General features: G+C 47.7%; 1 protein-coding gene across 2 annotated transcripts; it reads left to right on the top strand.

The window, feature by feature from the left end:
- Nucleotides 1–30: 30 nt before the first annotated feature.
- ZNFX1 (zinc finger NFX1-type containing 1) lies at nucleotides 31–23,568 on the top strand. 2 transcript variants are annotated; one of them, XM_032795582.2, is made up of 14 exons: nucleotides 31–120; nucleotides 1,465–1,570; nucleotides 2,794–4,632; nucleotides 6,024–6,155; nucleotides 6,467–6,615; nucleotides 6,902–7,045; nucleotides 8,642–8,759; nucleotides 10,231–10,481; nucleotides 10,615–10,754; nucleotides 11,078–11,232; nucleotides 15,659–15,804; nucleotides 16,170–16,280; nucleotides 18,742–18,837; nucleotides 20,730–23,568. In XM_032795582.2, the coding sequence occupies exons 2-14, from the start codon at nucleotides 1,510–1,512 to the stop codon at nucleotides 23,160–23,162; spliced, it is 5,775 nt and encodes a 1,924-aa protein (XP_032651473.1). In that variant the 5' UTR covers nucleotides 31–120; nucleotides 1,465–1,509; the 3' UTR covers nucleotides 23,163–23,568. The 2 variants fall into 2 exon arrangements, with proteins under 2 accessions (XP_032651473.1, XP_032651474.1); XM_032795583.2 differs by having other exon boundaries at nucleotides 110–252.
- The last annotated feature ends 769 nt before the right edge of the window (nucleotides 23,569–24,337 follow it).

The raw sequence follows: 24,337 nt of genomic DNA, 5'->3' as shown, positions 1-24,337 counted from the left end.
CCCGATATGCCCCGCCCCCGGGCGGAGTCAGCCCCCTTCCGCCCCGGAAAGGAAACTGAAAGCGCTGGCGAGGCGGAGCCGCTTCCCCCTCAGGGTGCGGGCGGCGCCTGGCTGGGGATGGTGAGAAGCGTCCTCAGTCTCCCTCTCCTGGTGCGGGGCGCGGCTCTTGGCTCGGGCCAGGCTGGGCCCAGCGCGGAGGGTGGCCGGGTACTGTGGGGGGGTCACCTGTGTAAGGAGAAGCCCCTCATGGCGGTAGGGCGCTGCTCGTGCCCAGAGGTCGGGTGGGGGCTGCCGGAGACGGGGGAGGCTGGGGGCTGGCGAGAAGGAGAGGAAGGGGGGGCTGGAGGGCAGGTTGGGGGCTGGAGAGACGGAGAGGCTGGGGGGCTGGAGCGGAGGCCCGGGCCCCGAAAGGGGGAGGCCGAGGGCTGGAGGGAAGGAGAGGAAGGCGGGGCTGGAGGGCAGGCTGGGGGGCTGGAGCGGAGGCCTGGGAAGGCTGGAGGGGAGGGCCGGAAAGGGGGAGGCTAGCGGCTGGAGGGAAGGCAAGGAAGGGGGGGCTGGAGGGGAGGGCCCGGCCCTGAATGGGGGAGGCCAGGGGCTGGAGGAGAGGAAGGGGGGGCTGGAGGGCAGGCTATAAGAAGCTGGGAAATGATACTGCAGAACTTCACATTTGTGAATTTTGAGCAAAAATTGGTGCAGTGGGTTCGTGTTTGGTGCTGGGTGCCCTGGAAACGCCCTAGAGTTACAGGAGCTCCTGGGCCACCCCCCTGGGCTGGGCTAGTGGAGAACTAGAAACTGAAACTGACTATAGAGAAGTGACAAAAGGGGTGAGCTGTTTTTCAGTCATACAGAAACCCAGCAGCACAGTGGTGGGTAAGGACACAGGATTTGTCTTCTAGACAAACTGGATTTGTGATTCCTGGAACATTTGGATACCCTGCCAATGGGAATGAGAGGCAGTTACAGGAAAGGGGGGTAGTCCCACGGTGACACTTCTTTGAGGTTTGTGCATGCTGGTCTGGCCTTATTGGGACTTATGTCTCCCACCTCTTAGGACAGGGACCACCATGGTGTAGGCAGGTTGCTCTGAGAGAGCAGGGAGGACTTGGCTCAGAGGTGTCCTCATGGGAGGACAGGGAGCATGAGGCCATCAGACTGGGTTGTTCCAATGCTCAGTGGAAGGAAACTGGAGTTAGGATGGTGACAGCTTCATGTTTAGGGGAAGAGATGCAGATGGTGAAGGGTCCCTAGTATGCAAAGCGTTAATTGATGAGCTAAGATAGTATAACTATCCTTGAATTGGCAACATCAGGTGTAATTGCTACTCTGTATGGTAACATACCCTTGTGGAGTTAATGCTGTCCCCCACAGAGGTGCCCAGAGTGCTCCTGGTTTTGTGGATGCTGGGCAGTGTTGGCCTGGTTCTCTTTTAAAGATTATTGTTTGGCTTTGTGTGTCTGCCTGCAGTAGCGCAAAGAACCAGGCAGAAGAGGACTTGAGTGACTCTCAGGAATGGATGGCAGGAGACCTGGACAAGAACCCTACCCAAGGCTGCACAATGTTAACTGGAGAGGTGAGTGGCCTGCTTAATGAATGGGGCTAGAGGAAAAACTGAGACTGAAATTTACATAAATTAAAACCCACTTCTCTCCCCGTCACCCATTCCCAGCACTGGACACACTGCCTTTCTGTTTTAATCTAAGATCTTCTACCCCACTCATCATTGTTGTCTTAGAGCAGGGATTGATTGGTACATATTTTACAAAACCACCTTCTTAGATTTTTGTTTCAGTGGGTTTTATTGGTTTAATTTGACTAATGCCAAATAGAGGCAGATAGGGATGAGTCCTATGCCTTGGAACCTGTCTGTTATTTGGCTATCATTACCATAGTATCTGGTGCCTAATTTGCCCTGACAAGGGGGAAGAGTCTGTCCTGCTGCTCTGAGTTTTAACTCTACTGTAAAACTAAAGTTCTGAACCGACAGCTGCTTTCTCATGGGCTATTAAACCAACCATTAGCTGCTGGGAAAACCCAATCTGTAAAGAGGACCTCATCTTGGGCCCCATGCTGTTCAGCTTTTCAGCACATGGAAAGGGAGTTATTTTACTTTCTCTTTGATAGTTTAGCCACAATCCTAAACTCTATGCTGGTCATTTTCCTCAGTGCCTGATCGTTGCTAAGGTTAAGATTCTGTCTCAGGTATTTTTAGTAAAAGTCAGGGACAGGTCATGGGCAATAAGCAAAAATTCACATAAGCTCGTGACCTCTCCTTAACTTTTACTAAAAACACCGGAGCGGGGGGACAGACTGGGACTTACAGTGGGAGGCCTGCAGGGATGAAGGGGACCATTGGGGATCACTTTTCCTGCCTCAGGGCTGGTGGCCACTGCTGCTCCAGTGGCCCTGGGAGTTGGCTGGCCAGCTGCTTGGGTGGCCAGCCCTGGGGCTGGCTGCAGTAGCTGCTCCAGTGGTAGGGGCTGACCCAATCCCCTCCCCACCCCCCACTGTTTCAGCCCTGGCACTGCTGGGGGCTGACAGCTGATCCAGCTCAGCTACTGTGGAAGTCACGGAGTCCATGGCTGAATCGTACCTTTACTCATTATGCAGCAGAAAACATACTGATGTAAATAAAATATTAGTTCTACAACGTGATATGAAATGTCTGAAACATGCTGCTGCTGGCAAATATGGTGTCATGGGGAGTGGGGATTATCCCAGTGAACATTGTGTCAGGAAGCAGCCTCTCTAAGGAGGCATTCTCTCTAAATATCTTTTTCTCTTTGGGTCCTGTAGAGTGTCAAGATGCTGGCTTGCCACAAAGAGGCAGAAACCGAGCAATTAATGCACCAGGCTATCCTCGGAGAGGAGCAGCCCAGCCTGGAGGAAACCTCAGGGTTAACAATAACCCTCTTCCCCCTGGGCAGAGGGAAGGAAGATACCATGGTGAAGGACAATATCCCAATCAGGGAAGGAGAAACCAGGGTGGACAAGCCAATGATGGACCCAGAGGACAGTGGAATGAGCAGGAAAATGAGGCCAGAAGGAGAAGAAGAAGAAATGAGAGCCAAGATGGTGGCAGGGGCAGAAGAATCCACCCTTGTGAAAATCCTTGTTTCCATCAGAATCCTGTTCCAGGCGGAGCCCAGTGCCAGGAGCCCAATGAACAGCCTCAGCAACTCAGGAGGATTGGCTACAAATTCTTGGATAGTCTCCTTCAGAAAGACCCCTCTGAAGTGGTCATCACACTTGCCTCCAGTTCAGGGCTCAAGGAGCTTCTGTCTCAAACATCTATGAAACCCAGCTTCCTCCAGCTTATTTGCCAGGTTCTTAGGAGGGCATGCAGCTCCAGAATGGACCGCCAAAGTGTCCAGCAGCTCCTGGGCATGGTAAAGGAATCAAACTTCCTCAAGATCTGCCTGCCACAGTATGTTGCAGACATGATGACTGAGGTGATTCCTGCTGTACGACATCAGTTCCCTGAGCATATAAACAACATCATCTCCCTCCTTCAGGATCTGGTGAGCATTTTCCCAGCCAGTTCTGTGCAGAAAATCTCCATGTTGATGTCTGTCCTGCCAGCATCTATAAATGCCCTGAGAGCATCTGGTGTGGACATTACAGAACAGATTGAGAAGAACCTAGAAAAAGTCCTGACCCTTATTCAGCATCTGCAGGAGAAGAGGCGTGAGGGCACTCTGAGAGCTGATGACTACACCCTAGTGCAACCTCAGGGTGATGGTCAGGAAGAAACCTACCGCACAATGACCATCTACCCCACATACAACGAGGTGCATCGGGATAAAAAGCCCTTTCTTCGTCCCAATATTGTCTCTGGGAGGTATGATAGCACCAGTGTTTACCTGGACACGCATTTCCGGCTCCTAAGAGAGGACTTTGTTAGGCCATTAAGGGAAGGCATCTTGGAGCTTTTGCAGAACTTTGAGGACAAAGGTTTGAGGAAAAGGAAGTTTGATGACATCAGAATCTACTTTGACACCCGGATCATCACCCCCCTCTGCTCCTCATCTGGCATCGTCTACAAGGTCCAGTTTGACACAAAGCCCCTGAAGTTTGTGCGATGGCAGAATTCCAAGCGTTTGTTGTATGGGTCTCTGGTTTGTATGTCTAAAGACAACTTTGAAACATTCCTTTTTGCCACAGTGTCCAACCGTGATAATGCAGACCTGTCCCAGGGCATTGTGCAGCTGTGCTTTAATGAGCACAGCCAGGCGCTGCTGGCAGAGGTCCAACCATCTGACTCCTTTCTAATGGTGGAGACAACTGCTTACTTTGAAGCCTACCGACACGTGCTGGAAGGGCTGCAGGAGATCCAGGAAGAAGACATCCCATTTCAGAAATACATTGTGGAGTGTGATGTGTTGGTGAAGGAGCCAGCATACCTGGCAATGGGCAGCACGTACAACCTTGCGCCCCTGATAGAGGAGCCTTCTCCAGTTGGAAAGGAGGGTTTCCTGGTGAGCCCCGATGACTTGAGAAGACCGAGGGTGAATGTTCTAGACCCCAACCAGTGGCCTTCAATGGAAGCCTTGAAGTTAGATGAGTCCCAGATGCAAGCCCTGCAGTTGGCACTCACCAAGGAGCTGGCCATTATCCAGGGGCCTCCTGGAACTGGTGAGATACACTGTTGCTTAGAACTGCACTGTTGGGCACCAGTTAATAAATTCCGCTAAACATCCCTTGAACCAGCCCAGTCGGAAAAGCACTAAAAGTAGAGGAAAATTCTAAAGGAAAATAACATCCTTTGATGACCAACTTCATGCACAGGCTGGACTCAGATGCTGTTCCTGGGCTTTGTATACAGAGAATGAAAAAGTCCTAACAGGTCCATGCAATGAATAGAGAGCCTTTTCATAGGAGGACAAGTGCTTGGCCTGTTTAGAAAGGAGAAGCTGGCCCTGAATCTCTGCCTCCTGGACCATGCTGTGTGTGGGCAGGCACAGAGTTTAGTGTCTTTCTGCTCTGCATAAGCCATGCAAGGTTGGAGCAGCCCCTGTCAGCTGCACTGGTGAACAGGGATTGGTCTCAATGGGTTTCGTGTGTTTGGAGCTCAATTACTGGTGCCCAGCTCGTGCTCGTGTAACTCCACTGCAGTCTAGGTTATGTGTGACAGTGACCTCATCCTCTTCTTGATATTTGATGTTTTAGTAAATTAAAAATTTGTCCTAAAGCTAAATATGACCATGTATGTGGGTTTCTGGTGTGGATACAATGACACTATGTGAGACCTGGGCCTGTGTCTTTGGGGCAGAAGGCTTTTAGCTCCCACTGATACCATGTGTGTGGCTGATCTGATACCATGGTGTCTGCATGTGTGGAGTTGGTGTAATCTTGCTCTGTATCTGTCACACCCATCCACAGCATTGCAAAATGTTACAAGTGGTCAGCTCCTAATCCTCTGATGACCTTGCATTGCAATGACGACTACAGACCCTTCCATTGTAGCTGGTGTAGGGAAATGGCACTTGGAACTATAGACCTCGCCATTATGGCAGGCGTGGAGGAGACCAGAATCTTGTCTAAGTTCTTATGATATCTGTTATAGTGTGCTTAATGTCTTGCATTATTTTATTATTTCTCTTTGACACCTAGAGACTCCATCTCAGATCAGGGCTGCATTATGCTAGGCACTTCATATACACACAAAGGCAGTACATGCCTCAAATATCTTACAGTCTCTATAGATAAGACTGACAAAGCCTAGGTGGTGAAGCAACTTGCTAAAGGTCACATGACAGATAAGAAGGGGAGCTGAAAACAGAGCCCAGGTCACCTGTCTCCCAGTCCAGTGCCCTATATACTGGACCATACTGCCATTTTACTGGTGGGTAACTGAGGCCTAGAGAGATTAATTGACCTGCGTGTGTCACTATGGGCAGTCCCTTACCAGAGCTGGGAATGAAACACTCAGCTTCTGACCCTGTACCCTGATCTGATGAAACCTGATTCCAGAACTGCACATCTGGCCTGGATTTCTGATCTCTGATTCTGGGCTTGTCTTGCAGGAAAGACCTATGTGGGTTTGAAGATCGTTCAGGCTTTCCTGACCAACGACCAGGTGTGGCAAAGCACTCTCCAGAAGTTTCCCATCCTTGTTGTCTGTTACACCAACCATGCATTGGATCAGTTCCTGGAAGGTAAGAGGGTCTGCCTGGTATGGGGTGAAGGTTTAAGTTCAAACAGCTATGCTTTGTGCTGGAACTCCCCTCCTTTGAATCTGATGTTTGCATTCATGGGTTTGCTATTCATTCTGGTCCCCACTGCTGTGCAGTGAGAAAATCCTACTCCAAATTGGATTGGACTGGCTGGAATTCCCCCCTCCCCACACACACAGGAGGGCTCCCTGAGGTGAGTGGAGGCATGTGGCCCTGATGTGATTCTCCCTGCTTTCCCCACTCCCAGAGAGAACAGAGAGTGGCTCTTTCATGCTAATGTTTTGCATGCTCAGGAATCTACACCTCTCAGAAGAGTGGGATTGTGCGAGTTGGAGGGAGAAGCAGCAGCGAGATCCTGAAGCAGTTTACCCTGCGAGAGCTGCGGAAGAAGTGTGAATTTCGCCGCAGCCTGCCCACGCACCTCCGCAGGGCATACATGAATGTATGTGTGGGGTTCTAGAAAATCTTGGCGGGGGGAGGCTGCCCACACATCAGGGAAGAGATGCAACAGCTAATCCACCTGTGCAGTTGTTACCTATCCAGGCCCTCTTCTCCCCATCTCCTTCTTTAATCCCTCTCATGCTGAAGCCTATCTGCTGAGTCTCCCATTCTCATTCACTCTTTAGCCCTGACTTTTCCTTATGCTGTTCTAGATGTTTCTTCTCAGAGCCTGGATTTCCAGAGCATAATAACTTCTGAAAGCTTCACTCCTCTTTCCTTTTGCATAGATAATCACCCAGATGAAACGGTCAGAGCAGGAGCTGCGTGAAGGAGCACGACACTTAGAGTGTACAGCACATGGAGTGTTGCATGAACGCCACTTGCAAAGATATATCACTACGCAACACTGGGACAGCCTGATGAATGGTCTGGTAAGAGGAATCCTGTCATTCCAGGCCAGTAGCCCTAATGCCTGACTGTACCTCTTCTGCACATAATCCTTAGGTACAGAGATTCAGTGTTAGCTTCTAGGAAAGTCCCAGCCATTTCCAGCAGGCCTCGCTGCTTGCAGTGAAGTGCTAGTTTCACTGAGGAGTTCAAGGCAAGAAGGCCACATTGAATAGTTTGGGAGCTTATCAATACGGCTACAATTTGGTCACAGATTGGGTGATTTTTAGGTGACCTCTGTGACTTCAGCCCCAGGTGGCAGGGCTTGGGCTTTTGTGATTTATTGTTTGTCTATGACTTTTACTAAAAATCTTAACCTTACTTATGCCCTGTGTATTCCATGGCTGCAGAATTGTCTGCTGAAAAATTGTATTCTTTACATTTACCCTGAGGCTGCAGAGAAGCCTTCCCAATTTGACTGCCCAGAACAATAGCTCTGAGAAATCTGAACTGTCCCATTCATCTCAGTAGAATGCTAACTGTGAACCTGAATGATGGCAATTTAACAGTCAGAATTAACAGTTTCTCTGCTGAGGATTTAAGCACAAGAGCTGAATGTGTCTGCTGCTCTCCAAGGGATGCAGTGAAGGAAGCAGGGTAGGGACAGTAGGATAGCTGGTTAATATCAAGAATCAGTGGGGAAGTGAACTGGAAGTTTCTCTGAGCATGCTCACAAGGGTTAGGAAAAGAAGAGATTTATCCCCCTCCCTGTTGCCAAAACCTCAGTGCCTTTCCTGCCTTCCTAGGTACCAAAATCCTCAGCAGTTCCCCTAGCTGCTGCCAAATCCTTTAACTGTCCTCATTATGCTACAATGTGTTTTCTCTTTGTCAGTGCAGAAGTCTCGGGCAAACAGACTGGTTTGGGGCAAAGTGAATTCTAAGTGACCCTTTCAACTTAAATCCCATTTGTCTGAAAATGCTTTGCTTGTGCCTGTGACTACAGCACTGTGTTCTCTAAGGCCCTGGATCTGCAAGCAGCTGGGTGTGGGAAGAGCCCCTGTTGCAGAGCTCTTTGAAGGATCAGAATTTAAAGGGAAAACCTTTCTCTTTTTGGTTTTCCTCTGTGCAGCTGACAGCACTCTATATGGAGTCAGTATCACATTTTCCCCATGGAGTCTGTTTTCTCTGTGGGTCTCATAAAGCCAGAGGGAAAAGAGGAGTTATTTTAAGTAGAATATAACTGCTCACCCATAAAAATTTGGCAGTGATCTTAGAGTAAAGAGATGGGGGAGATAGAGGGCTGATGTAGGACCAGAAATTGTTTTCATCTCACTCTTTGAAACTGCCTAGATTTCAAGCTGATATTCCCTTTATTATCAATATAAAAAGCCACCAATAACCAAGGGAAATTGTTGTAGATTAAATTCAGTAAAAATCCTGATTTCTGAAGGTACCTGAAGCCGCCACAGACTTTCCCATCTGCTGCACTGAGGCAGCAAGCAGGAGTCTTGCTGACAGATTTGGGTCTGGCCCTAGTTAAGCTGTCTGTGTGTATATTGAAGAGGAGTGTATGATAGTTTGGCTTCAAAATGCTGCTCTGAGCTGCACAAGCCTTGCTGATTTATTTCTCATTATATTAGGATGATGAGTGGTTTTACTATAAGGGTTCAAGGAACTCTATGATTCTGGAGTGGTTGGGCCTTGGTGTTACTGCCTTCACCCAGAATGGTGCAGAGAACCCAGCGTCTGAGAATGCGGGTAAGAGGCTCACACCTCCTGCAGGTGTATGAAGACAAGTGTATATCCATGTGTGATGTTGCACTCCATAAGATTTTATGAAAATGAGTGTGAATATAATGTAACTGGAATATGCTTCATGCAAAAGGTCTCTTGTAAGGTATCATTACAAAGCTTATAATCTACAGAGTGTGGTCATCTTATTTTGTATAAATGTTTCATTCTTCTATCTGAAACTAGAAATATGAAATATAACTCTGAGGTCCTATTGTAATGTGAAGTGTGGGCCATTAATGGTGGTTTGGAATCTTGATGGCTCCCATCAACTAGGACAATTGGTTGCAAATGGCTTTGTTTACTTTCAAGCCTTCCCGTGAGTCAGGCCAGGAAGAATGAAGGCTTGGGGGTCTCACAGGACATGTGACCATGTCACCTGGTACAGGAATCCATGTTAAACCTGGTGCTTTTCCATTTAGAAGGAGGGGTGGGGACTCAGAGGCACAAGATTCCTGCCTTGTGCCAAAGCTGTATAAGGGGGTGAAACAGACGAAAGGGGACTCCAGTCATGAAAATTCCCCAGGCTACCACCTGAGTTGGAACAAGGACTGTACCAGGGGAAAGGATTGGGCCCAAACTAGAAAGGAGTCTAATCTGTGAAAGAAGGTTATTGGAACAACTGAGGGTGAGATTTACCTGTATTCAGTTTCTTAATGTATTAGGCTTAGATTTGCGTGTTTTTGTTTTATTTTGCTTCGTAACTTGCTTTGTCCTGTCTGTTGTTACTTGGAACCACTTAAATCCTACTTTTTATACTTAATAAAATCATTTTTATTATTGAACCCAAAGTAAGTAATTAGTATCTGGGGAAGCAAACAGCTGTGCATCTCTCTCTCTGTGTTTTAGAGGGCGGACAATTTGAGTTTACCCTATGTAAGCTTTATACAGAGTAAAAACAGATTTATTTGGGGTTTGGATCCCATTGGGAGCTGGGTTTCTGGGTGCTAGAGACAGGAACACTTCTTAAGCTGTTTTCAGTTAAGTCTGCAGCTTTGGGGCGCATGGTTCAGACCCTGGGTCTGTTTTGGAGCAGACTGGCATGTCTGGCTCGACAAGACAGGGTTCTGGAGTTCCAAGCTGGCGGGGAAAATGGGCTTGGAGGTAGTCTCAGCACACCAGGTGACAGTCTCGAGGTGGTCTCTGTGACGCAACCTGTCACACCATGCATGAAGCCTGTGGTAGGGGGGCGAATGCATAAGCCAGGAGGTGCCTGGTGAGGGGAAGCTGTGGTTCAGCAGATACTGAAAAGTGCATGATATTGAAGGGGAAGTGAGGGAAGATGATAGTGTTTGAAAAGTACCGTGGATAATTAAAATCCCAGCATGCCCCTCTCCACTGCCGCATTCTCGTCCTACTGCAGTGTCCCTCTGTCATCCCTTTAGCTGCATTGCCCTCACTGATGCCTCCATGTATGGCTGATTTACCTCTCTTATAGGTGGCCAGCAGGATGGAGAGGAGGAGCAGGAGGGGGAAGAGGAGGGGGAACAGCTGCTGGAGATCCCAGAGGAGGCTGACCTGATTCAGGCAGACCGAGTGATTGAGGAAGAGGAGGCAGCCAGACCTCAGCAGAGGAGGGAAGATGAGAATGGTGCCGTCATGGAACTGGCAAATATGCTGCTGGCCATGAAGCTGGAAAAGCAGGGTCAAGGGGCAGCCCAGCCACAGCAGGAAGCCATGGAGTGGGAGGTAAACACATTCACTGGGACTAGGAAGCTTGGTTTTTTGCTCTCTTGCTTTGTCTGGACAGGGAGGGAGTGATGGGGGAATGCTGGTGCAGAGAACTGTACGTGTAACTGCTTGATGGGAGTTCTTCCTGCAGATGCAACCAGCTCAGAGGAGGAAAATGAAGCAGAAGATGAGGGCTGAGCTCCGTAAACTGAATGCAATGACTGAGGCAGAAGCCAGGGGTGTCCAGGACTTGTGGCAGCTGGACCTCAGCTCCCGCTGGAGGCTGTACAGGTAACAATGCTCTTGGGTGTTTTGGGCAGGCGATGCCCAGAGATTGCCCTGAGTTTGCATGCTCCCCTATCTATGTAAAGTACTCATCTGGCCTCCACTATGGTAATAGCTGGGCACCTCACCAGTTCTGATGGATTTTTCCTTTCCCACCCTGTGTCAGAAGACAGGGCTGTTATCCTCATTTTCAGATGGGGGAGTAAGGCACTAATACTAAATGGCTTGCCCAAGATCACAGGCCAGAAACTAGGTCTCATGAGTTCTAGGTTAGTGTCCTAAGCACTGGACCATCCTTCCTCTCGTTTGGTGATCATGTCCTTCTCCAGGCGCTGGCTACAGATGTACCAGGGGGAGATTCGACGAAAGATCCTGCAGCATGAGCAGCAGTACCAGGTGGCAGCAGAGAGGTTGGCAGAACTGAGGCTACAGGAGGATCTCTGCATTCTTAAGGAGGCCCTGGTTGTAGGGATGACGACTACAGGTGAGTGGCATGTAGGGAACAAACCAGCACTGCATCCCAGATCAGTGGAGGGACACAGCTCCCAATGGACTCCATCTCCAGAATCAGCAAGTGGTGTGTGTGGAGTCATGAACAAGGGCAGCTAACAGGAGTGTTTTGGAGATTGAAGCAGTGGACTCTATGCTTAGAGGTAGGAGGCCTTGGTGAGTGGTGTATTGAGCTCCTCTGTTCGTTTTTTCTCTGAGTATAGTTTCTGTAGCTGGGCCATGGGCCTCTGAATTAGCAGCTCAGACAGATCTGTTTGGTGGTGTCTAGGTAAAGGCCATGTAACTTTGACCTTTGGTCCTTTGATTAGCCCTCCCCCTTGTTTGAAGACAGAGTGACTAGTTGCTGCTTGCTGGTAGGTGGTGGAGCTAAGCAGGATAAAAAGTCAGTTGCTTGACAAATTTGTGAGCTAGAAACAGGCAGCTAACAGGAGAGTTTGAGAGGGAGTTTGGCAAGGGAGTGTGAGGGACTGTACATAAAAGGAAATCCCAACTCTCATTTACGTGATGGCCTTCAATGGAACAGCTGTGACCTGCACCAGATATGCCATGTTTTCTTTTCTGCCTGAAGTCAGAAGGGACTTTATGTGTGACACAGAAGTTGGTGGTTGTTGGAAGAATAGACTCTTGGATTGGGAGGGCAAATGCAGATGTTACACAGCATCAGAGAGACTGAGAAGTTCCATCACTGCAGATTTAGTGAAGAAAGGAACTAGCCCTCAAAGAATCAGAGGAGGCTTGGCAATTCATAACCACTGAATGCAAGATGATGAGGCAGACAAAGATAGGCAGGCTATGACCATCAGAATGATGACCAGGACGAATGCCACAAAGCTAGAGGTTTCCAAATTATACCAGGTACTCTGTGTGGAAACTGCTGAAAATATCTCTGAAGCTCCACCTGGTCAAATTCAACAGAGAGGTGTATGGGACATACCTGTGGATAGCTGCTCAGCTCGACTTGCAAGAAAAATCTAGCATGCTGACAAAGCTGTTCAACTGTCCAAGGAAGACAGACAAGCCTTGCTGGGGATTCTATCATAAGAAGATGGGTACAACATTCTGCAAGGGACAGATGACAACAGGATGGTGTGCTGTTTTTCTCGGCACCAAGACATGAGACATCACTTTAGATTAGATAGGCTTTTAAAGTTGATGGGGATGAATCTTCTGGTGATGGTGAATTTCAGTGCTAATGACACTGCATTGTAGGATATCTCACAGATTATGAATGACTTCAGGGAACTCAGAAAGGTGCTGAAGGAGAAATGTCCAAGTGATCCTTCCTGTTCCATGAGTGAAGGAAAACAGAAGATGCTGGAAGTGAACTGCTATCTAGGTAAGTGGTGGAATGTAGATACATTTGGTTTTGTGGAATATTGGTCCACCTTTTTTGGGGAGAGGGGTCCAGCCAGCTATTCATAGCAGTGGCAGACCGGCGGAAAGGACTCCTGGTCTCATCTCAAAGAATATCCTCCTGGATCATGTCGTGCATTCGCACATGCTACGAAGTGGCCAACATACCAGCCCCGGCTCTTACTGCGTGCTCCACTCTTGGCCTCGGTCCCGATCCAAGAAATCTGCAGGGCAGAAACTTGGTCCTTGGTGCATACCTTCACCTCTCACTACGCCATCATCTGGCATGCCAGAGACGATGCCGCTTTTGGCAGAGCGGTAGTGCAGTCAGTGTGCTCTTAACTCCAACCCCACTGCCTAGGTAAGGCTTGGGGAGCCACTTTAATTGGAATCAATATGAGCTATCACTCAAAAAAATGGTTACTCACCACTTGTTTTTTTGAGATGTGTTGCTCATATCAATTCCAAACCCACCCTTCTTCCCCTCTGTCGGAGTAGCCAGCAAGAAGGAACTGAGGAGGTGCTGGGTGGGAAGGGTCATATTTTGAGTGGCATGAAGGCACCACTTCAGGCGGCTCCACAGCTGACTTGATGGGTGCTGCTAGGGGAAAAACTTTTCGACGACTGTGCACGCAGCGCGCACACACCTAATTGGAATAGATGAGCAACATGTCTCAAAGAACAACAGTTACGAGAAGTGATTAACCATTTTTTTTTTTTTTTTTTTCAACCAATGATGCGAACTGGTTTAAAACAAAGTTTGCAATTGATCACACAAACTATGAAAAAATTATGAAAGAATCTGATGTGTGCCAAAGTGACTGTCTTGGCCTTCTGCCAAAGGCAATTCATCTCAAACCTGAGAAAGTTGACATTTTACCAATTAAGTTTTAGGACTAACTATTTTAGCTAACCAGAAACTAGCTTATATTTCTATATTAAATCACACTTTTAAGAACAGTCCAGGTTCTGATTAGTCAGAGCACATAACAGGATGTTTGGTCATTACTAAGCAAATGAGAACATAGCTTTTCCAATAATACTGCAGAGAGAACATTCATTGCTCCATTATACCAATGCCTCCTCATCAGTGTTACGGATGGGAAAAAGTCACTGAAACTGAACTACTTCTCTAACTATTTGGGTTTTTCTTTTGTTTTATTCCCCCCCCACACACACCTGCAGGCTTTGGCATTTACATAGCAACAGATGACCAGTAGCCCATAACAGTTGATTCCACTGACCGTTTTTGTTAAGTAAATTTGCATGGGCCACAGTTCATTTGTGAAATTCCTAGTTGAGTGAGTTGGGTCTGGAAGCTGTGGCCCAGTGTAAACAGTGCCACATCAGTCCATGCTGGGTGAGGCGGGGAATATACACAGAAAGATCTTAAACATGAAGTCTGGGGTAAATAGTACTATAGTCTTTCATCCAATGCTAAGGTGGGATAACTGTACTATGGAAGACCGCATATGGCATTATTTACCCCCTGCTCAGCTGGTATCACAATGGACATGCAAGAATCCACCCTAAGATCCCAAGGCTATGAACCATGTGCATGGGGAAGTAGGCTCGGCAAAGGTCTTTGAGATTCAGAAGAGGGTAAGTGGGGCAAATAATGCTGCATTGTGAGATGCAGCGACAGTGGCACCCAAAGGCCTCAGCACTGTGGCCGGAGGCATAAAAAAAAAAACAAAACCCCAAACAAAGCCTGTCTCACCATATACCTCGCAATCACCAAAAGAGACAGGGGAAAAAAAACTGGAAGAGGAGAGGTGAGACTCGGTCATGTCTGGGGGAGAGAAGTGATTGAACATTGAGAAGTAAGAAAGAGGTGATGGGGGCTCCCACGGGAGGGTTTGGGGTTTCCATGTTTCCTCTCTTGACCAGAACAGCAGAGTGTGTTCCTTCCCCCACTTTGGCTCCTTGTTGCATTTCCCTGGGAGCTGTTGCTGTGGGTTGAGGTAGTGGGGATTTTCGTGGTTCCCCTAGCTGTGGGAAGCTCCCCATCCCAGTGCCCCCTCCCCCACCCCCAGCCCTCTTACCATCTATGTTCTTCCAGTTACTGATGGGCTGCAACCTGCATCAGTAACATGTCCTTGCAGCTCAGCTTGGGCTCAGGGTGGTAGGACTTCAGCTGAGAGTGGGCATTCCTGCTCAGCTTTGGGCTGGAGGAGAAAAAGCAGGCGGTGGTGTTCCCTATCTTCTTTCGCCACCTATCCCTGGCTGCCCGAACGGGTGTGGGAGAATAGTGGGGGAGCCTGTCACCATCAGTGGCAAGAAGCCATGGGCAGCAGTGAAGAAAACAACAAGGAAGAGGTGATGGCTGCTGCTGCTCCCTCCAGCTGCACTCACTGGCTGACCCCCGTCCCCCTGACATCCAAGAAGCCTACCCCAAGCACAGCCAGCAGAGCAGAGGACGCAGCAGCTAAATCATCCTGCCCTGGCATCTTGAGATTTGTCTGGCCCAAATTGGCTGGGGCCCATGTGTTAATCCACCACTACCAGTATACAATGGCCAGCCGGGGAGACAAGTGTCTTCTACTTTGTCTGATAGAACCTGTCTTAAGACATGTCACTGCTTTAAAACCATAATTTTATATAATACACACACAGAGCTCTTTACATATTATCTGCAGATACATTTAGGAAAGATTTTTGACAACCAGTGCAATACAGGCTGGCAGTAGAGACCTCACATGACATTCTTTGGTGAACTAGTATGTAGATGCAAGACTCAGGGGACTCCTGTAACCCTTATGCATCTCTCTGCCTGTTAGCATCAAGAGGTCTTTGGGTCACACCATCTATCCCTGCACCCCTAGGAGCCCTCCTGGGCATGGACCAAGATGCAGCTACAAAGCCTCTTTGGGGATGAGTCTTGGAATGTGCAATGCATGACAGAGAACTTTTTGTGTCTTCCTGGGAACTGAGACCTGGAGAGGTTCTCTCCTTCCCTTAAATATCTGTCTTGGAGTTCCTGGGCACTAGCTTGCTGCCTGTAGGAGGAGTTGGGCTCTGTTGAGGGTGCCTCTCTTTCCCTCCAGGTGCTGCTAAATATCGTCAGATCCTGCAGAAAGTGGAGCCTCGAATTGTCATAGTGGAAGAAGCAGCAGAGGTGCTGGAGGCTCACACCATCACTACTCTGAGCAAAGCCTGTCAGCACCTCATCCTCATTGGAGACCACCAGCAGGTAATGTGTACATGTGGGGCTGCCTCCACTGTACAGAGACAGAGATTGGGCACAGCAAAATGCCAAGCAGCAGGGTCCCACAGGTTTATCATCCTCCCCCCCCCACCAGCTATATCCACAGTGGCAGTCACTGGCACTGCCTCCCTCTAGCCTCCAACGTGCTTCTGGGGACAAAAGTCTTGTACAGCTCTGGCAGTAACTTAACCTCACTTCTGTGCCTGATTCATTGTAGCTGAGCTGGCCCTAATACTTGGTGTTTTTTCAAAAACTCTGTTGGTGCCCTTCCAGTGGAGAAAGGAAATGTTGCTGATTGGGGAGGGGGGAGAGAACTCATAATAGCTGGACTCTAACACTTTCATTTTCAGTTGCGGCCTAGTGCTAATGTGTATGACCTGGCCAAGAACTTTAACCTGGAGATGTCTCTCTTTGAGCGGCTGGTGAAAGTCGGCTTCCCCTTTGTCCGCTTGAATTATCAGGTGAGGAGCAGCTCTAGGATTTCTGCTTGCTGTATTCGTTTTCCATGATATAGGTGTGACAGGTTGTCACACCTGGGTGCAGTCTGAGAACTGTGGGAACCGCTGCACCCCTCTAAGACGCAGCTGGGTTGGGGACACAGCCAGCCTCACCCAGGCCCTGTTATCACCCAACATGACAGCAGGTGGTGCTACTCATCCAAACTGGGTTACCTGAGTGCAAACAGCAGACACCGGCCAATTTCCCAATTCCCTCCTCTAAAGTATAAACCCAAAATTATACCATCTTGACCACACAGGGATCTGTACAGTATTAGTTCATTATGCCTGCCCCCTTCAATGGTGAGAGGAATATGCACACTTGTGGTAACCAGACTGAGATTTTCCCACAGACACTCCATTTAAAGGCACACCGGTTTAAGTTAAAACATAAAACAAGTGTATTAACTACAGAAAGATAAAGTTATTATAAGTGATAGCAAACAGATCAAAGCAGGTTACTTAGAAAATAAACAAAACCACAGACTAAACCTAAAATATGAGAGAGATTGGATATGAATTAGCAGTTTCTCACCCTGACTAATGATTAGGGTTCTACCAAATTCATGGCTGTGAAAAATGCATCATGGACTGTGAAATCTGGTCTCCCTCGTGAAATCTGGTCTTTTGTGTATTTTTACCCTATACTATACAGATTTCACGGGGGAGACCAATATTTCTCAAACCGGGGGTCCCAACCCAAAAGAGGGTTGTGGGGGGAAGTCGCAAGATTACTGTTGGGGGTGGCGGCAGGGGGATTGCAGTATTACCACCCTTACTTCTGTGCTGCCTTCAGATCTGGGTGGCCGAAGAGCAGTGGCTGTTGGCCAGGTGCTCAGTTCTGAAGGCAGTGTTCCACCAGCAGCACCAGTGCAGAAGTAAGAGTTGCAATACTACACTATGCCACCCTTACTTCTGTGCTGCTGCCTTCAGAGGTGGGTATAAATATCTGAAATAATGAACTTCACAATTTTTAAAATCTATGACCATGAAATTGACCAAAATGGACTGTGAATTTGATAGGGACCTACTGATAAAAGCAGGCTTGCAGATTCTCAAGACACAAGCTGCACTTGCTTTGCAGCTTGGGATCCCCACCTCCATTCCAAGACCTTTTCTTTCAGAGCTTTTCTTAGATGTTGAGTTATTGTGGGGGAGTGAAGAACAACAGATGATGTCGCTCCCTGTTTTATATAGGATTAGCATGTGGCAGGAACCCATTGTTCCAAAAACAGTTCCCAGCCCAATTTGTAGAAAAATACAGGTACTGAAAATTGAGTCCAGAGTCATGTGCTCTAGTCACATGCCCTTGCAGAATCATAGCAGCCATTACTTATGGACAGTCTGGAGCATTCTTAGGAAGGCTCACTGGTGATAAGCTTCTCCCTAAATCCTATTGTTTTTCCTAATGGCTCGTTACCCTGAATAGGCCCTTCACAACCAGCTGTTTAGACTGGAAGCATTTTGCCTAGTGGGTGTCACCCAGGTGTAATTACATATGAAATACAGATACACAGTCAATAACTTTATATACAAAAATGATATATAATACAAATAGAGTAATCATATACAGCAAATCATAACTTTTCCAGTAACACCTTACATGACCAATCTTTTACAAAATGCATCATCATTATGCCATAATCGTATCATAATATTACTATGACAAATATGGAATGTAGTGTCACAATAGGAATTTACCTGGCTGGAGTCTTGGAGTCTGTAGGAAGCTCAGTCTCATATTCCTGCTCCCAAAGCAATCTGAAAAAACAAAACAAAGAACCAGGTTTTGCTTAATCCCCGAGAAGAGCGCTGGGATATGTCAGATCCATGCAGGCCAGCTTCTGTGTCCATTCAAGACACAAGCACTACATCTTCTGGTACAGCCTTTCTGTTCTTGGACTCTCTCCCTGTTGCATAACTGAAGAGAGTGTGAGAAGCAGACTCACAAAACATAGCAACATCTCATAATTTCATATACAATGAAGATACATTGTAACAGTGTTTAACAGATTGTGACTTCTCAAATGGTATCTCACAAAGCATACTTTGTACAAAATATAATCATATAACAATAGTTTCAGGGGGTTACATGGAGTAGGTTATGTCACAGTGACGGCATGCTGATGTGATGCTGGACAACCTATCCACTGGGAACTGCACTAAAAGCAACAAACTTACTTACAGTGCCGTATCTTCATGACGATATATTTGGTCACTTTTTCATCTGGTTGGATTGGAGTTGGTGGTAGAGGGAGGGTTCGTTCCCATTTCTGCGGCACCATTGTCTTGAATTTGGTCATTGTCTCCCTGATGAAGCAGAAAAGGAGGGATTGTTCAGTTCATTCCATCATGTAAGAAATTTGCCCATTCATATTGGCTATAGCTAACCCTAGCTCTCCTGTAACTTTTGTTTGTGTTTCAGCACCGCATGCGCCCTGAGATTGCCCAGCTCCTCACTCCCCACATATACCGGGAGCTGGAGAACCATCCCTCTGTCCTCAAATATGAAAACATCAAGGTGAGTTTACAGAAGGCACCAAGCAATTTCTCTCTGAACACTCCCCTTGGCCCGTCCCTTACTGACTAAAATTGATCCTCTCCTTGTATCATCCAAACCAGTCACTTCTATGGGTTTGTATTCAAGTATTTCTGTCTCTTTGATCAAGTTTAGCTAATAAAAATTGGTAATGTTAAATAAAGAAATCAGGTGATGTAGGAGTAGTTATCTTATAAAAAAGATGGATGATATTTATATTACTGTAGTGTCTACAGTCCTAGTCAAGGACTTGGGCCCCATTGTACTAGATGCTGTACATACAAACAGAACAAAAAGATTCTCTGCCCAAAGAGCTATGTACATACATGGAGAGAAAATATTGGGTACTAAAGGGCTCTTTAATCTAGCAGAGAAATGCACAACAAAAACCAGTGGCTGGAAGCTGAAGGTAAACCAAATTCCAATTAGAAATAAGGCGCAAATTGTTAACAGTGAAGGGTGATCAACCACTGGAACAAACTCCCAAGCGAAATGGTGGATTCTTCATTTCATGATGTCTTCAAGACTGGATGCCTTTCTGGAAGACTACTTAGTCAAACACATTAGGGGAGTCAATACAGAAGTTAACTGGGTAAAATTCTCTGGCCTGTGTTATGCAGGAGGTCAGACTAGGGTTTCTTCTAGCTTAAATTCTATTAATCTGTGGACACTAACACGGAATCCTGGTTTTGCTCTAATGGGAAAAACATGTTCAACCAGTGCAGTTTATTAAGCAGCCATTACTGTAACTACAGCCAGAGAATTGTGCCCATATGCATGAATATCCATCTTTCCTGAAGGAACTTGGCTCTGACTGAAATGGCCTGATTCTACTTGCATGTTCACCTAGGTTGAATGGAAACTTTGGACAGGTGCATGGGCTGCATTCTCCACCTCACTGGAGGAGGGAGCCAGGGATCAACAGGGACCCTGACAGTACTAGCCCGTACTATGGAAGAGAGGAGAAACCCTTGCTTTCTTCTCAGCAATGGGTAGGGTGTGTTGGAGGGGCCAAGCACTGCGGTGGCTGTGTCAAGGAGAATGGGAATTGGGAGGAAAGTAAGATCAAACAAAACACTGAAAAATAAAAGGAATGGTGTGAATTATGGGATTGGGAAAGCAAGAGGAATTGAGAAAGAAAAAGATCGTCATGAAAAACCAGAGACTGGCTATTTTAGATTCTTAAGTGCCATGAAAGGGGGAGAATAGTGTGATGGGAGAATGAAGTACATACGCTTATTCAGAGTCCAATAACAAACTCTCTCAAACTCATACATATAAAGTTTATTACGTGGACTACAAGTATTGCATATACATCTTCAAGAAAAGTGTATAAGGGTCCCATGGGGATGGGATACTGAAGGTGTTTTTCACCCTGGCTAGTAGGTATCAAGTAAAGAAACACTGTGCATGATTATTTTATCACTCATTTCTCCTACCTATCCTAAGTACATGGGTATTCACACTGACAAGTGTGAATGAATGAGCCATGATTTCTCGTTTATAGCCTGTGAACATGCCACTAGCACAAACTCCTTTTTGTAACCTAAAGAATAAATTGTAGTTGTTGGACTCTAAGATAAGGAATCAAATCCTCTACATGCTGCAGGATTCCTGGAATAGTCAGTGATGTACAAGTGGGACACTGTTTGGCCAACAAGCTCCCAAACTCTCCCTTACTAGGTATGTTATGAGGGGTCTGACTGAGGAGTTTTTGCCTTAAGTGTGCAATGACCAGAGTCCTGCGCCCTGAATCCAAGTAATCTACAGAGGAACTGCTAAGTGGGTCACCGTAGGCATGAAAGAGCAGGTGTCAGTGTTGGAAGGTTAGAATGGTTTTTACATTGTAATGTTTTCCCCTCTTTTCTTTTCAGGGGATTTTATCTAATCTTTTCTTTGTGGAGCATGACTTCCCTGAACAGGAGATCCAGGAAGGGAAAAGCCATCAGAATCCACATGAGGCCCAGTTTGTGGTGGAGCTGTGCAAATACCTCTTGTGCCAGGACTACTTGCCCTCTCAGATCACCATCCTCACCACCTACACTGGGCAGCTTTTCTGTTTGCGCAAACTCATGCCTGCCAAGATCTTCACAGGTGTGAAGGTTCATGTGGTGGATAAGTATCAGGGTGAGGAGAATGACATTATCTTGCTATCACTTGTGCGGAGTAATAAGGAAGAGAAAGCTGGGTTCCTGCAGATTTCTAACCGGATTTGTGTAGCATTATCCAGAGCTAAGAAAGGGCTATACTGTATTGGGAATATGGGAATGCTTGGCAAGGTGCCTCTCTGGAGCAAGATCATTCACACCCTGTGGGAGAAGGGTCATATTGGTCGCTCACTGATGCTCTGCTGTCAGAACCATCCTGACACTAGGACTCTGGTCTCCAAGGGAGCAGACTTCTGCAGAGTTCCTGAAGGGGGCTGTAGTCGCCCCTGTGAATTCAGGCTGAATTGTGGGCATGTCTGCACTCGAGCATGTCACCCCTATGACTTAGAGCATAAAGAGTTTCAATGTATGAAGCCCTGTCAAAAGGTGCTCTGCAAAGATGGCCATCGTTGCCCCCAACTGTGCTTTGAGCGCTGTGGAGCATGCATGGTGAAAGTGCTGAAAACCATCCCAAAGTGTGGCCACCAGCAGATGGTCCCTTGCTCCACTCCTGAGAGCGAGTTTTGCTGTCAAGAGCCTTGTCAAAAATATCTGAAATGTGGGCACAGATGTAGTATGTCCTGTGGGCAGGAATGCAGTGTTCAGTGTCTTGAGATGGTTACGGTCACACTGCAATGTGGCCACAACCAGCAGGTGAAGTGTTGGATCACAGTGGAGATGAAACGTGGGATGCCTGTGAAATGCAAAACCAAATGCCTTATCCAACTGGATTGTGGCCATGCATGCCCAGGTTCCTGCCATACCTGCTTTGAAGGGCGATTTCATGAGCACTGCAAGAGCCCTTGTAAGCGCTTCCTGATCTGCTCCCACAAGTGTCAGCAGCCTTGCACCAGGGAATGCCCTCCATGCCAGCAAGCCTGTCAGAACCACTGCATCCACAGTTGGTGCAAAAAGAAATGTGGAGAGATGTGTATCCTATGCATGGAGCCATGTGAGTGGCGGTGTCAGCACTACCAGTGTACCAAGCTTTGCTCTGAACCATGCAACAGGCCCCGTTGCGATGTACCATGCACTAAGCTACTGCGCTGTGGTCATACTTGCATTGGGTTGTGTGGGGAACCTTGCCCAAAAAAGTGCCGTGTGTGTCACCAGGATGAAATCACCCAGATCTTTTTTGGCTTTGAGGACGAGCCAGATGCTCGCTTTGTGGAACTGGAGGATTGTGGCCACATCTTTGAGGCCCAAGGCCTCGACCATTACATGGATGAAGATGAAATTGTCATCAAGCTGAAGGTCTGCCCCAGATGCCAGACAGTGATCAGGAAGAACTTGAGGTATGGCACCATCGTGAAAAGGCGACTGGAGGAGATAGAGAGAGTGAAAGAGAGAATCCAAGGTCCAGTAAGTGAAATTGAAACTAGGAGGCACAGACTGCAGGGTGTGCTGGAAGGGAAGTCTGTGCTGCGAAGAAATCTGTCCATTAAATATCTCATGCTGGAAGAGAAGCTGACACATCCTGATCTCTCCACAAAGAGTATTGGACTTCTTGAGAACCTGATTGGCTTCTATGGGCGCCTGGGTGAGCTGATGAGCTCCCTGAACAAGCTTGATGTGAGCGAGAAGGAAGGACTGAGGAGGCGACTGGCTGAAATTCAGGAGTGGTTGGACAAGCCCCGGCTAAGCTTCACTGGTCAGGAGCTCTTTGACCTCCAGAGTGAGATTCAGAGGCTTACATACCTGGTGAGTTTTCTGGCCAGATGCAAAACAGCAACTGCAAAGATGAATACTTCTATCTCAAGAGAAATTGCCACTCTGCGGCAGATCCTAGAGGGAACAAAGAAGTTCACCCAAGAGGATGAAAAGGTGGTGAAGATGAAAATGGAAGAACTAAAGACAGCTCTGCCAGAGTCTGGCTTGGGAATCTCTGAGGAGGAGCGAGTGCAGATTGTTAGTGCCTTTGGCTATCCACAAGGTCACTGGTTCAAGTGCCCCAATGGCCACATTTATGTGATTGGTGATTGCGGTGGGGCAATGGAGAGGAGCAAGTGCCCAGAGTGTAAGGCAGTTATTGGGGGTGCAGACCACACTCTAGAGCACAGCAACCGTCTGGCCCCTGAAATGGATGGGGCAACTCATGCAGCCTGGTCAGAAACTGCAAATAACATGCTGAATTTTGAGGACCTTCGCAGGCTGATATAGAAGAGCCCCATCTCCCTCAGATAACCTTTTAACCCTATGAATGCCCCTCCTTCCCTACTGCCAAGCTGCATAGCGTGTGGAGTAGCCAGCTGGTGTTCACTGGCTCTGCTTGGCAAATTGGGTTTCCTGTGATTAACACTTGCTGGTGTTTGTTGCTAGAATTAGTCCCATTTCCTATTGGCACTTTATCTGTGGAATCAAGCAACTCAATGAAATAGAAAGAAACAAAAAAATTCACCCGGTTTAGCGTGAAGCCTGCATGGGGCCTCATGCACTTCCAAGGCTGGCGGGCACCAGTCTATGGTGGCATCAGCCCCTGCAGTAGCTCTGGCTATTGCTCATTGCACTGATTGTTTAACCTGAAATCTTTTTATAGCCCAATAAATTTTATTCATAGTCATTTAAATATTTATTTTATTGGGTTCTTCCTCAGGCTGCTGTCTGTCCCCCACCCTAAGGGTAGGGCTCTGTCTCCCCCAACAACACTGCTGTCTGTTATCTTCCCTGTGCAGGCCCTGTGTGTCTCGCCCAGCCCAGCGGTGCGCTGCCAGCTGTGCCAGTAAGCAGCTCTCTAGAGGCAGCTGCTGGGACGGGGAGGGAGATGGCTCCGGGTTGAACACATCCTTAGCTCTCTGGGGGCCGGGGCTGGGGCATGCTAAGAAAAGAGCCAGCGTGTCCCTCTCTCAGGCCGGGTTGCAGGGGAGGAGCGCCACCAGGTCTGCAGACCACCTCGTTGCTTCATAGCTGCCCCAGTGCCTCCTTGTAGGGATTAGCAAGTTTCCATAGTGGGTCCGGTGCTGGTCCTGTCCAGAGGTGTTTCGCTGTAAGGTGTCCGCTCCCTCCCGGGCTCACGATTGACCCAGCGCACCACCCCGGAAGGGCGACCCCCCCTGACCTCACACTTCACTATGGGTTGTTTGGAAACAAAGTGGCTGGAGTAAGGGTACATCTACACTATGGGATTAGTCCGATTTTACATAAACTGGTTTTGTAAAACAGACTGTATAAAGTTGAGTGCACGCGGCCACACTAAACACATTAATTTGGTGGTGTGCGTCCATGGTCCGAGGCTAGCGTCGATTTCGGGAGTGTTGCACTGTGGGTAGCTATTCTGTAGCTATCCTATAGTTCCTGCAGTCTCCCCCGCCCCTTGGAATTCTGGGTTGAGATCCCAG

Source organism: Chelonoidis abingdonii, chromosome 14, assembly GCF_003597395.2.
Source record: "Chelonoidis abingdonii isolate Lonesome George chromosome 14, CheloAbing_2.0, whole genome shotgun sequence".
NCBI lineage: Eukaryota > Metazoa > Chordata > Testudines > Testudinidae > Chelonoidis > Chelonoidis abingdonii.
This window is presented reverse-complemented; position numbering and strand designations above follow the sequence as displayed.

Bases quoted from the DNA above. Each gene is read 5' to 3' on its own strand.
- ZNFX1 (XM_032795582.2), top strand. From the start codon at position 1,510: ATGGATGGCAGGAGACCTGGACAAGAACCCTACCCAAGGCTGCACAAT. The intron at 7,046-8,641 runs GTAAGAGGAATC...TCATTATATTAG, and splicing joins ACAGCCTGATGAATGGTCTG to GATGATGAGTGGTTTTACTA. The intron at 16,281-18,741 runs GTGAGGAGCAGC...TTTGTGTTTCAG, and splicing joins TTGTCCGCTTGAATTATCAG to CACCGCATGCGCCCTGAGAT.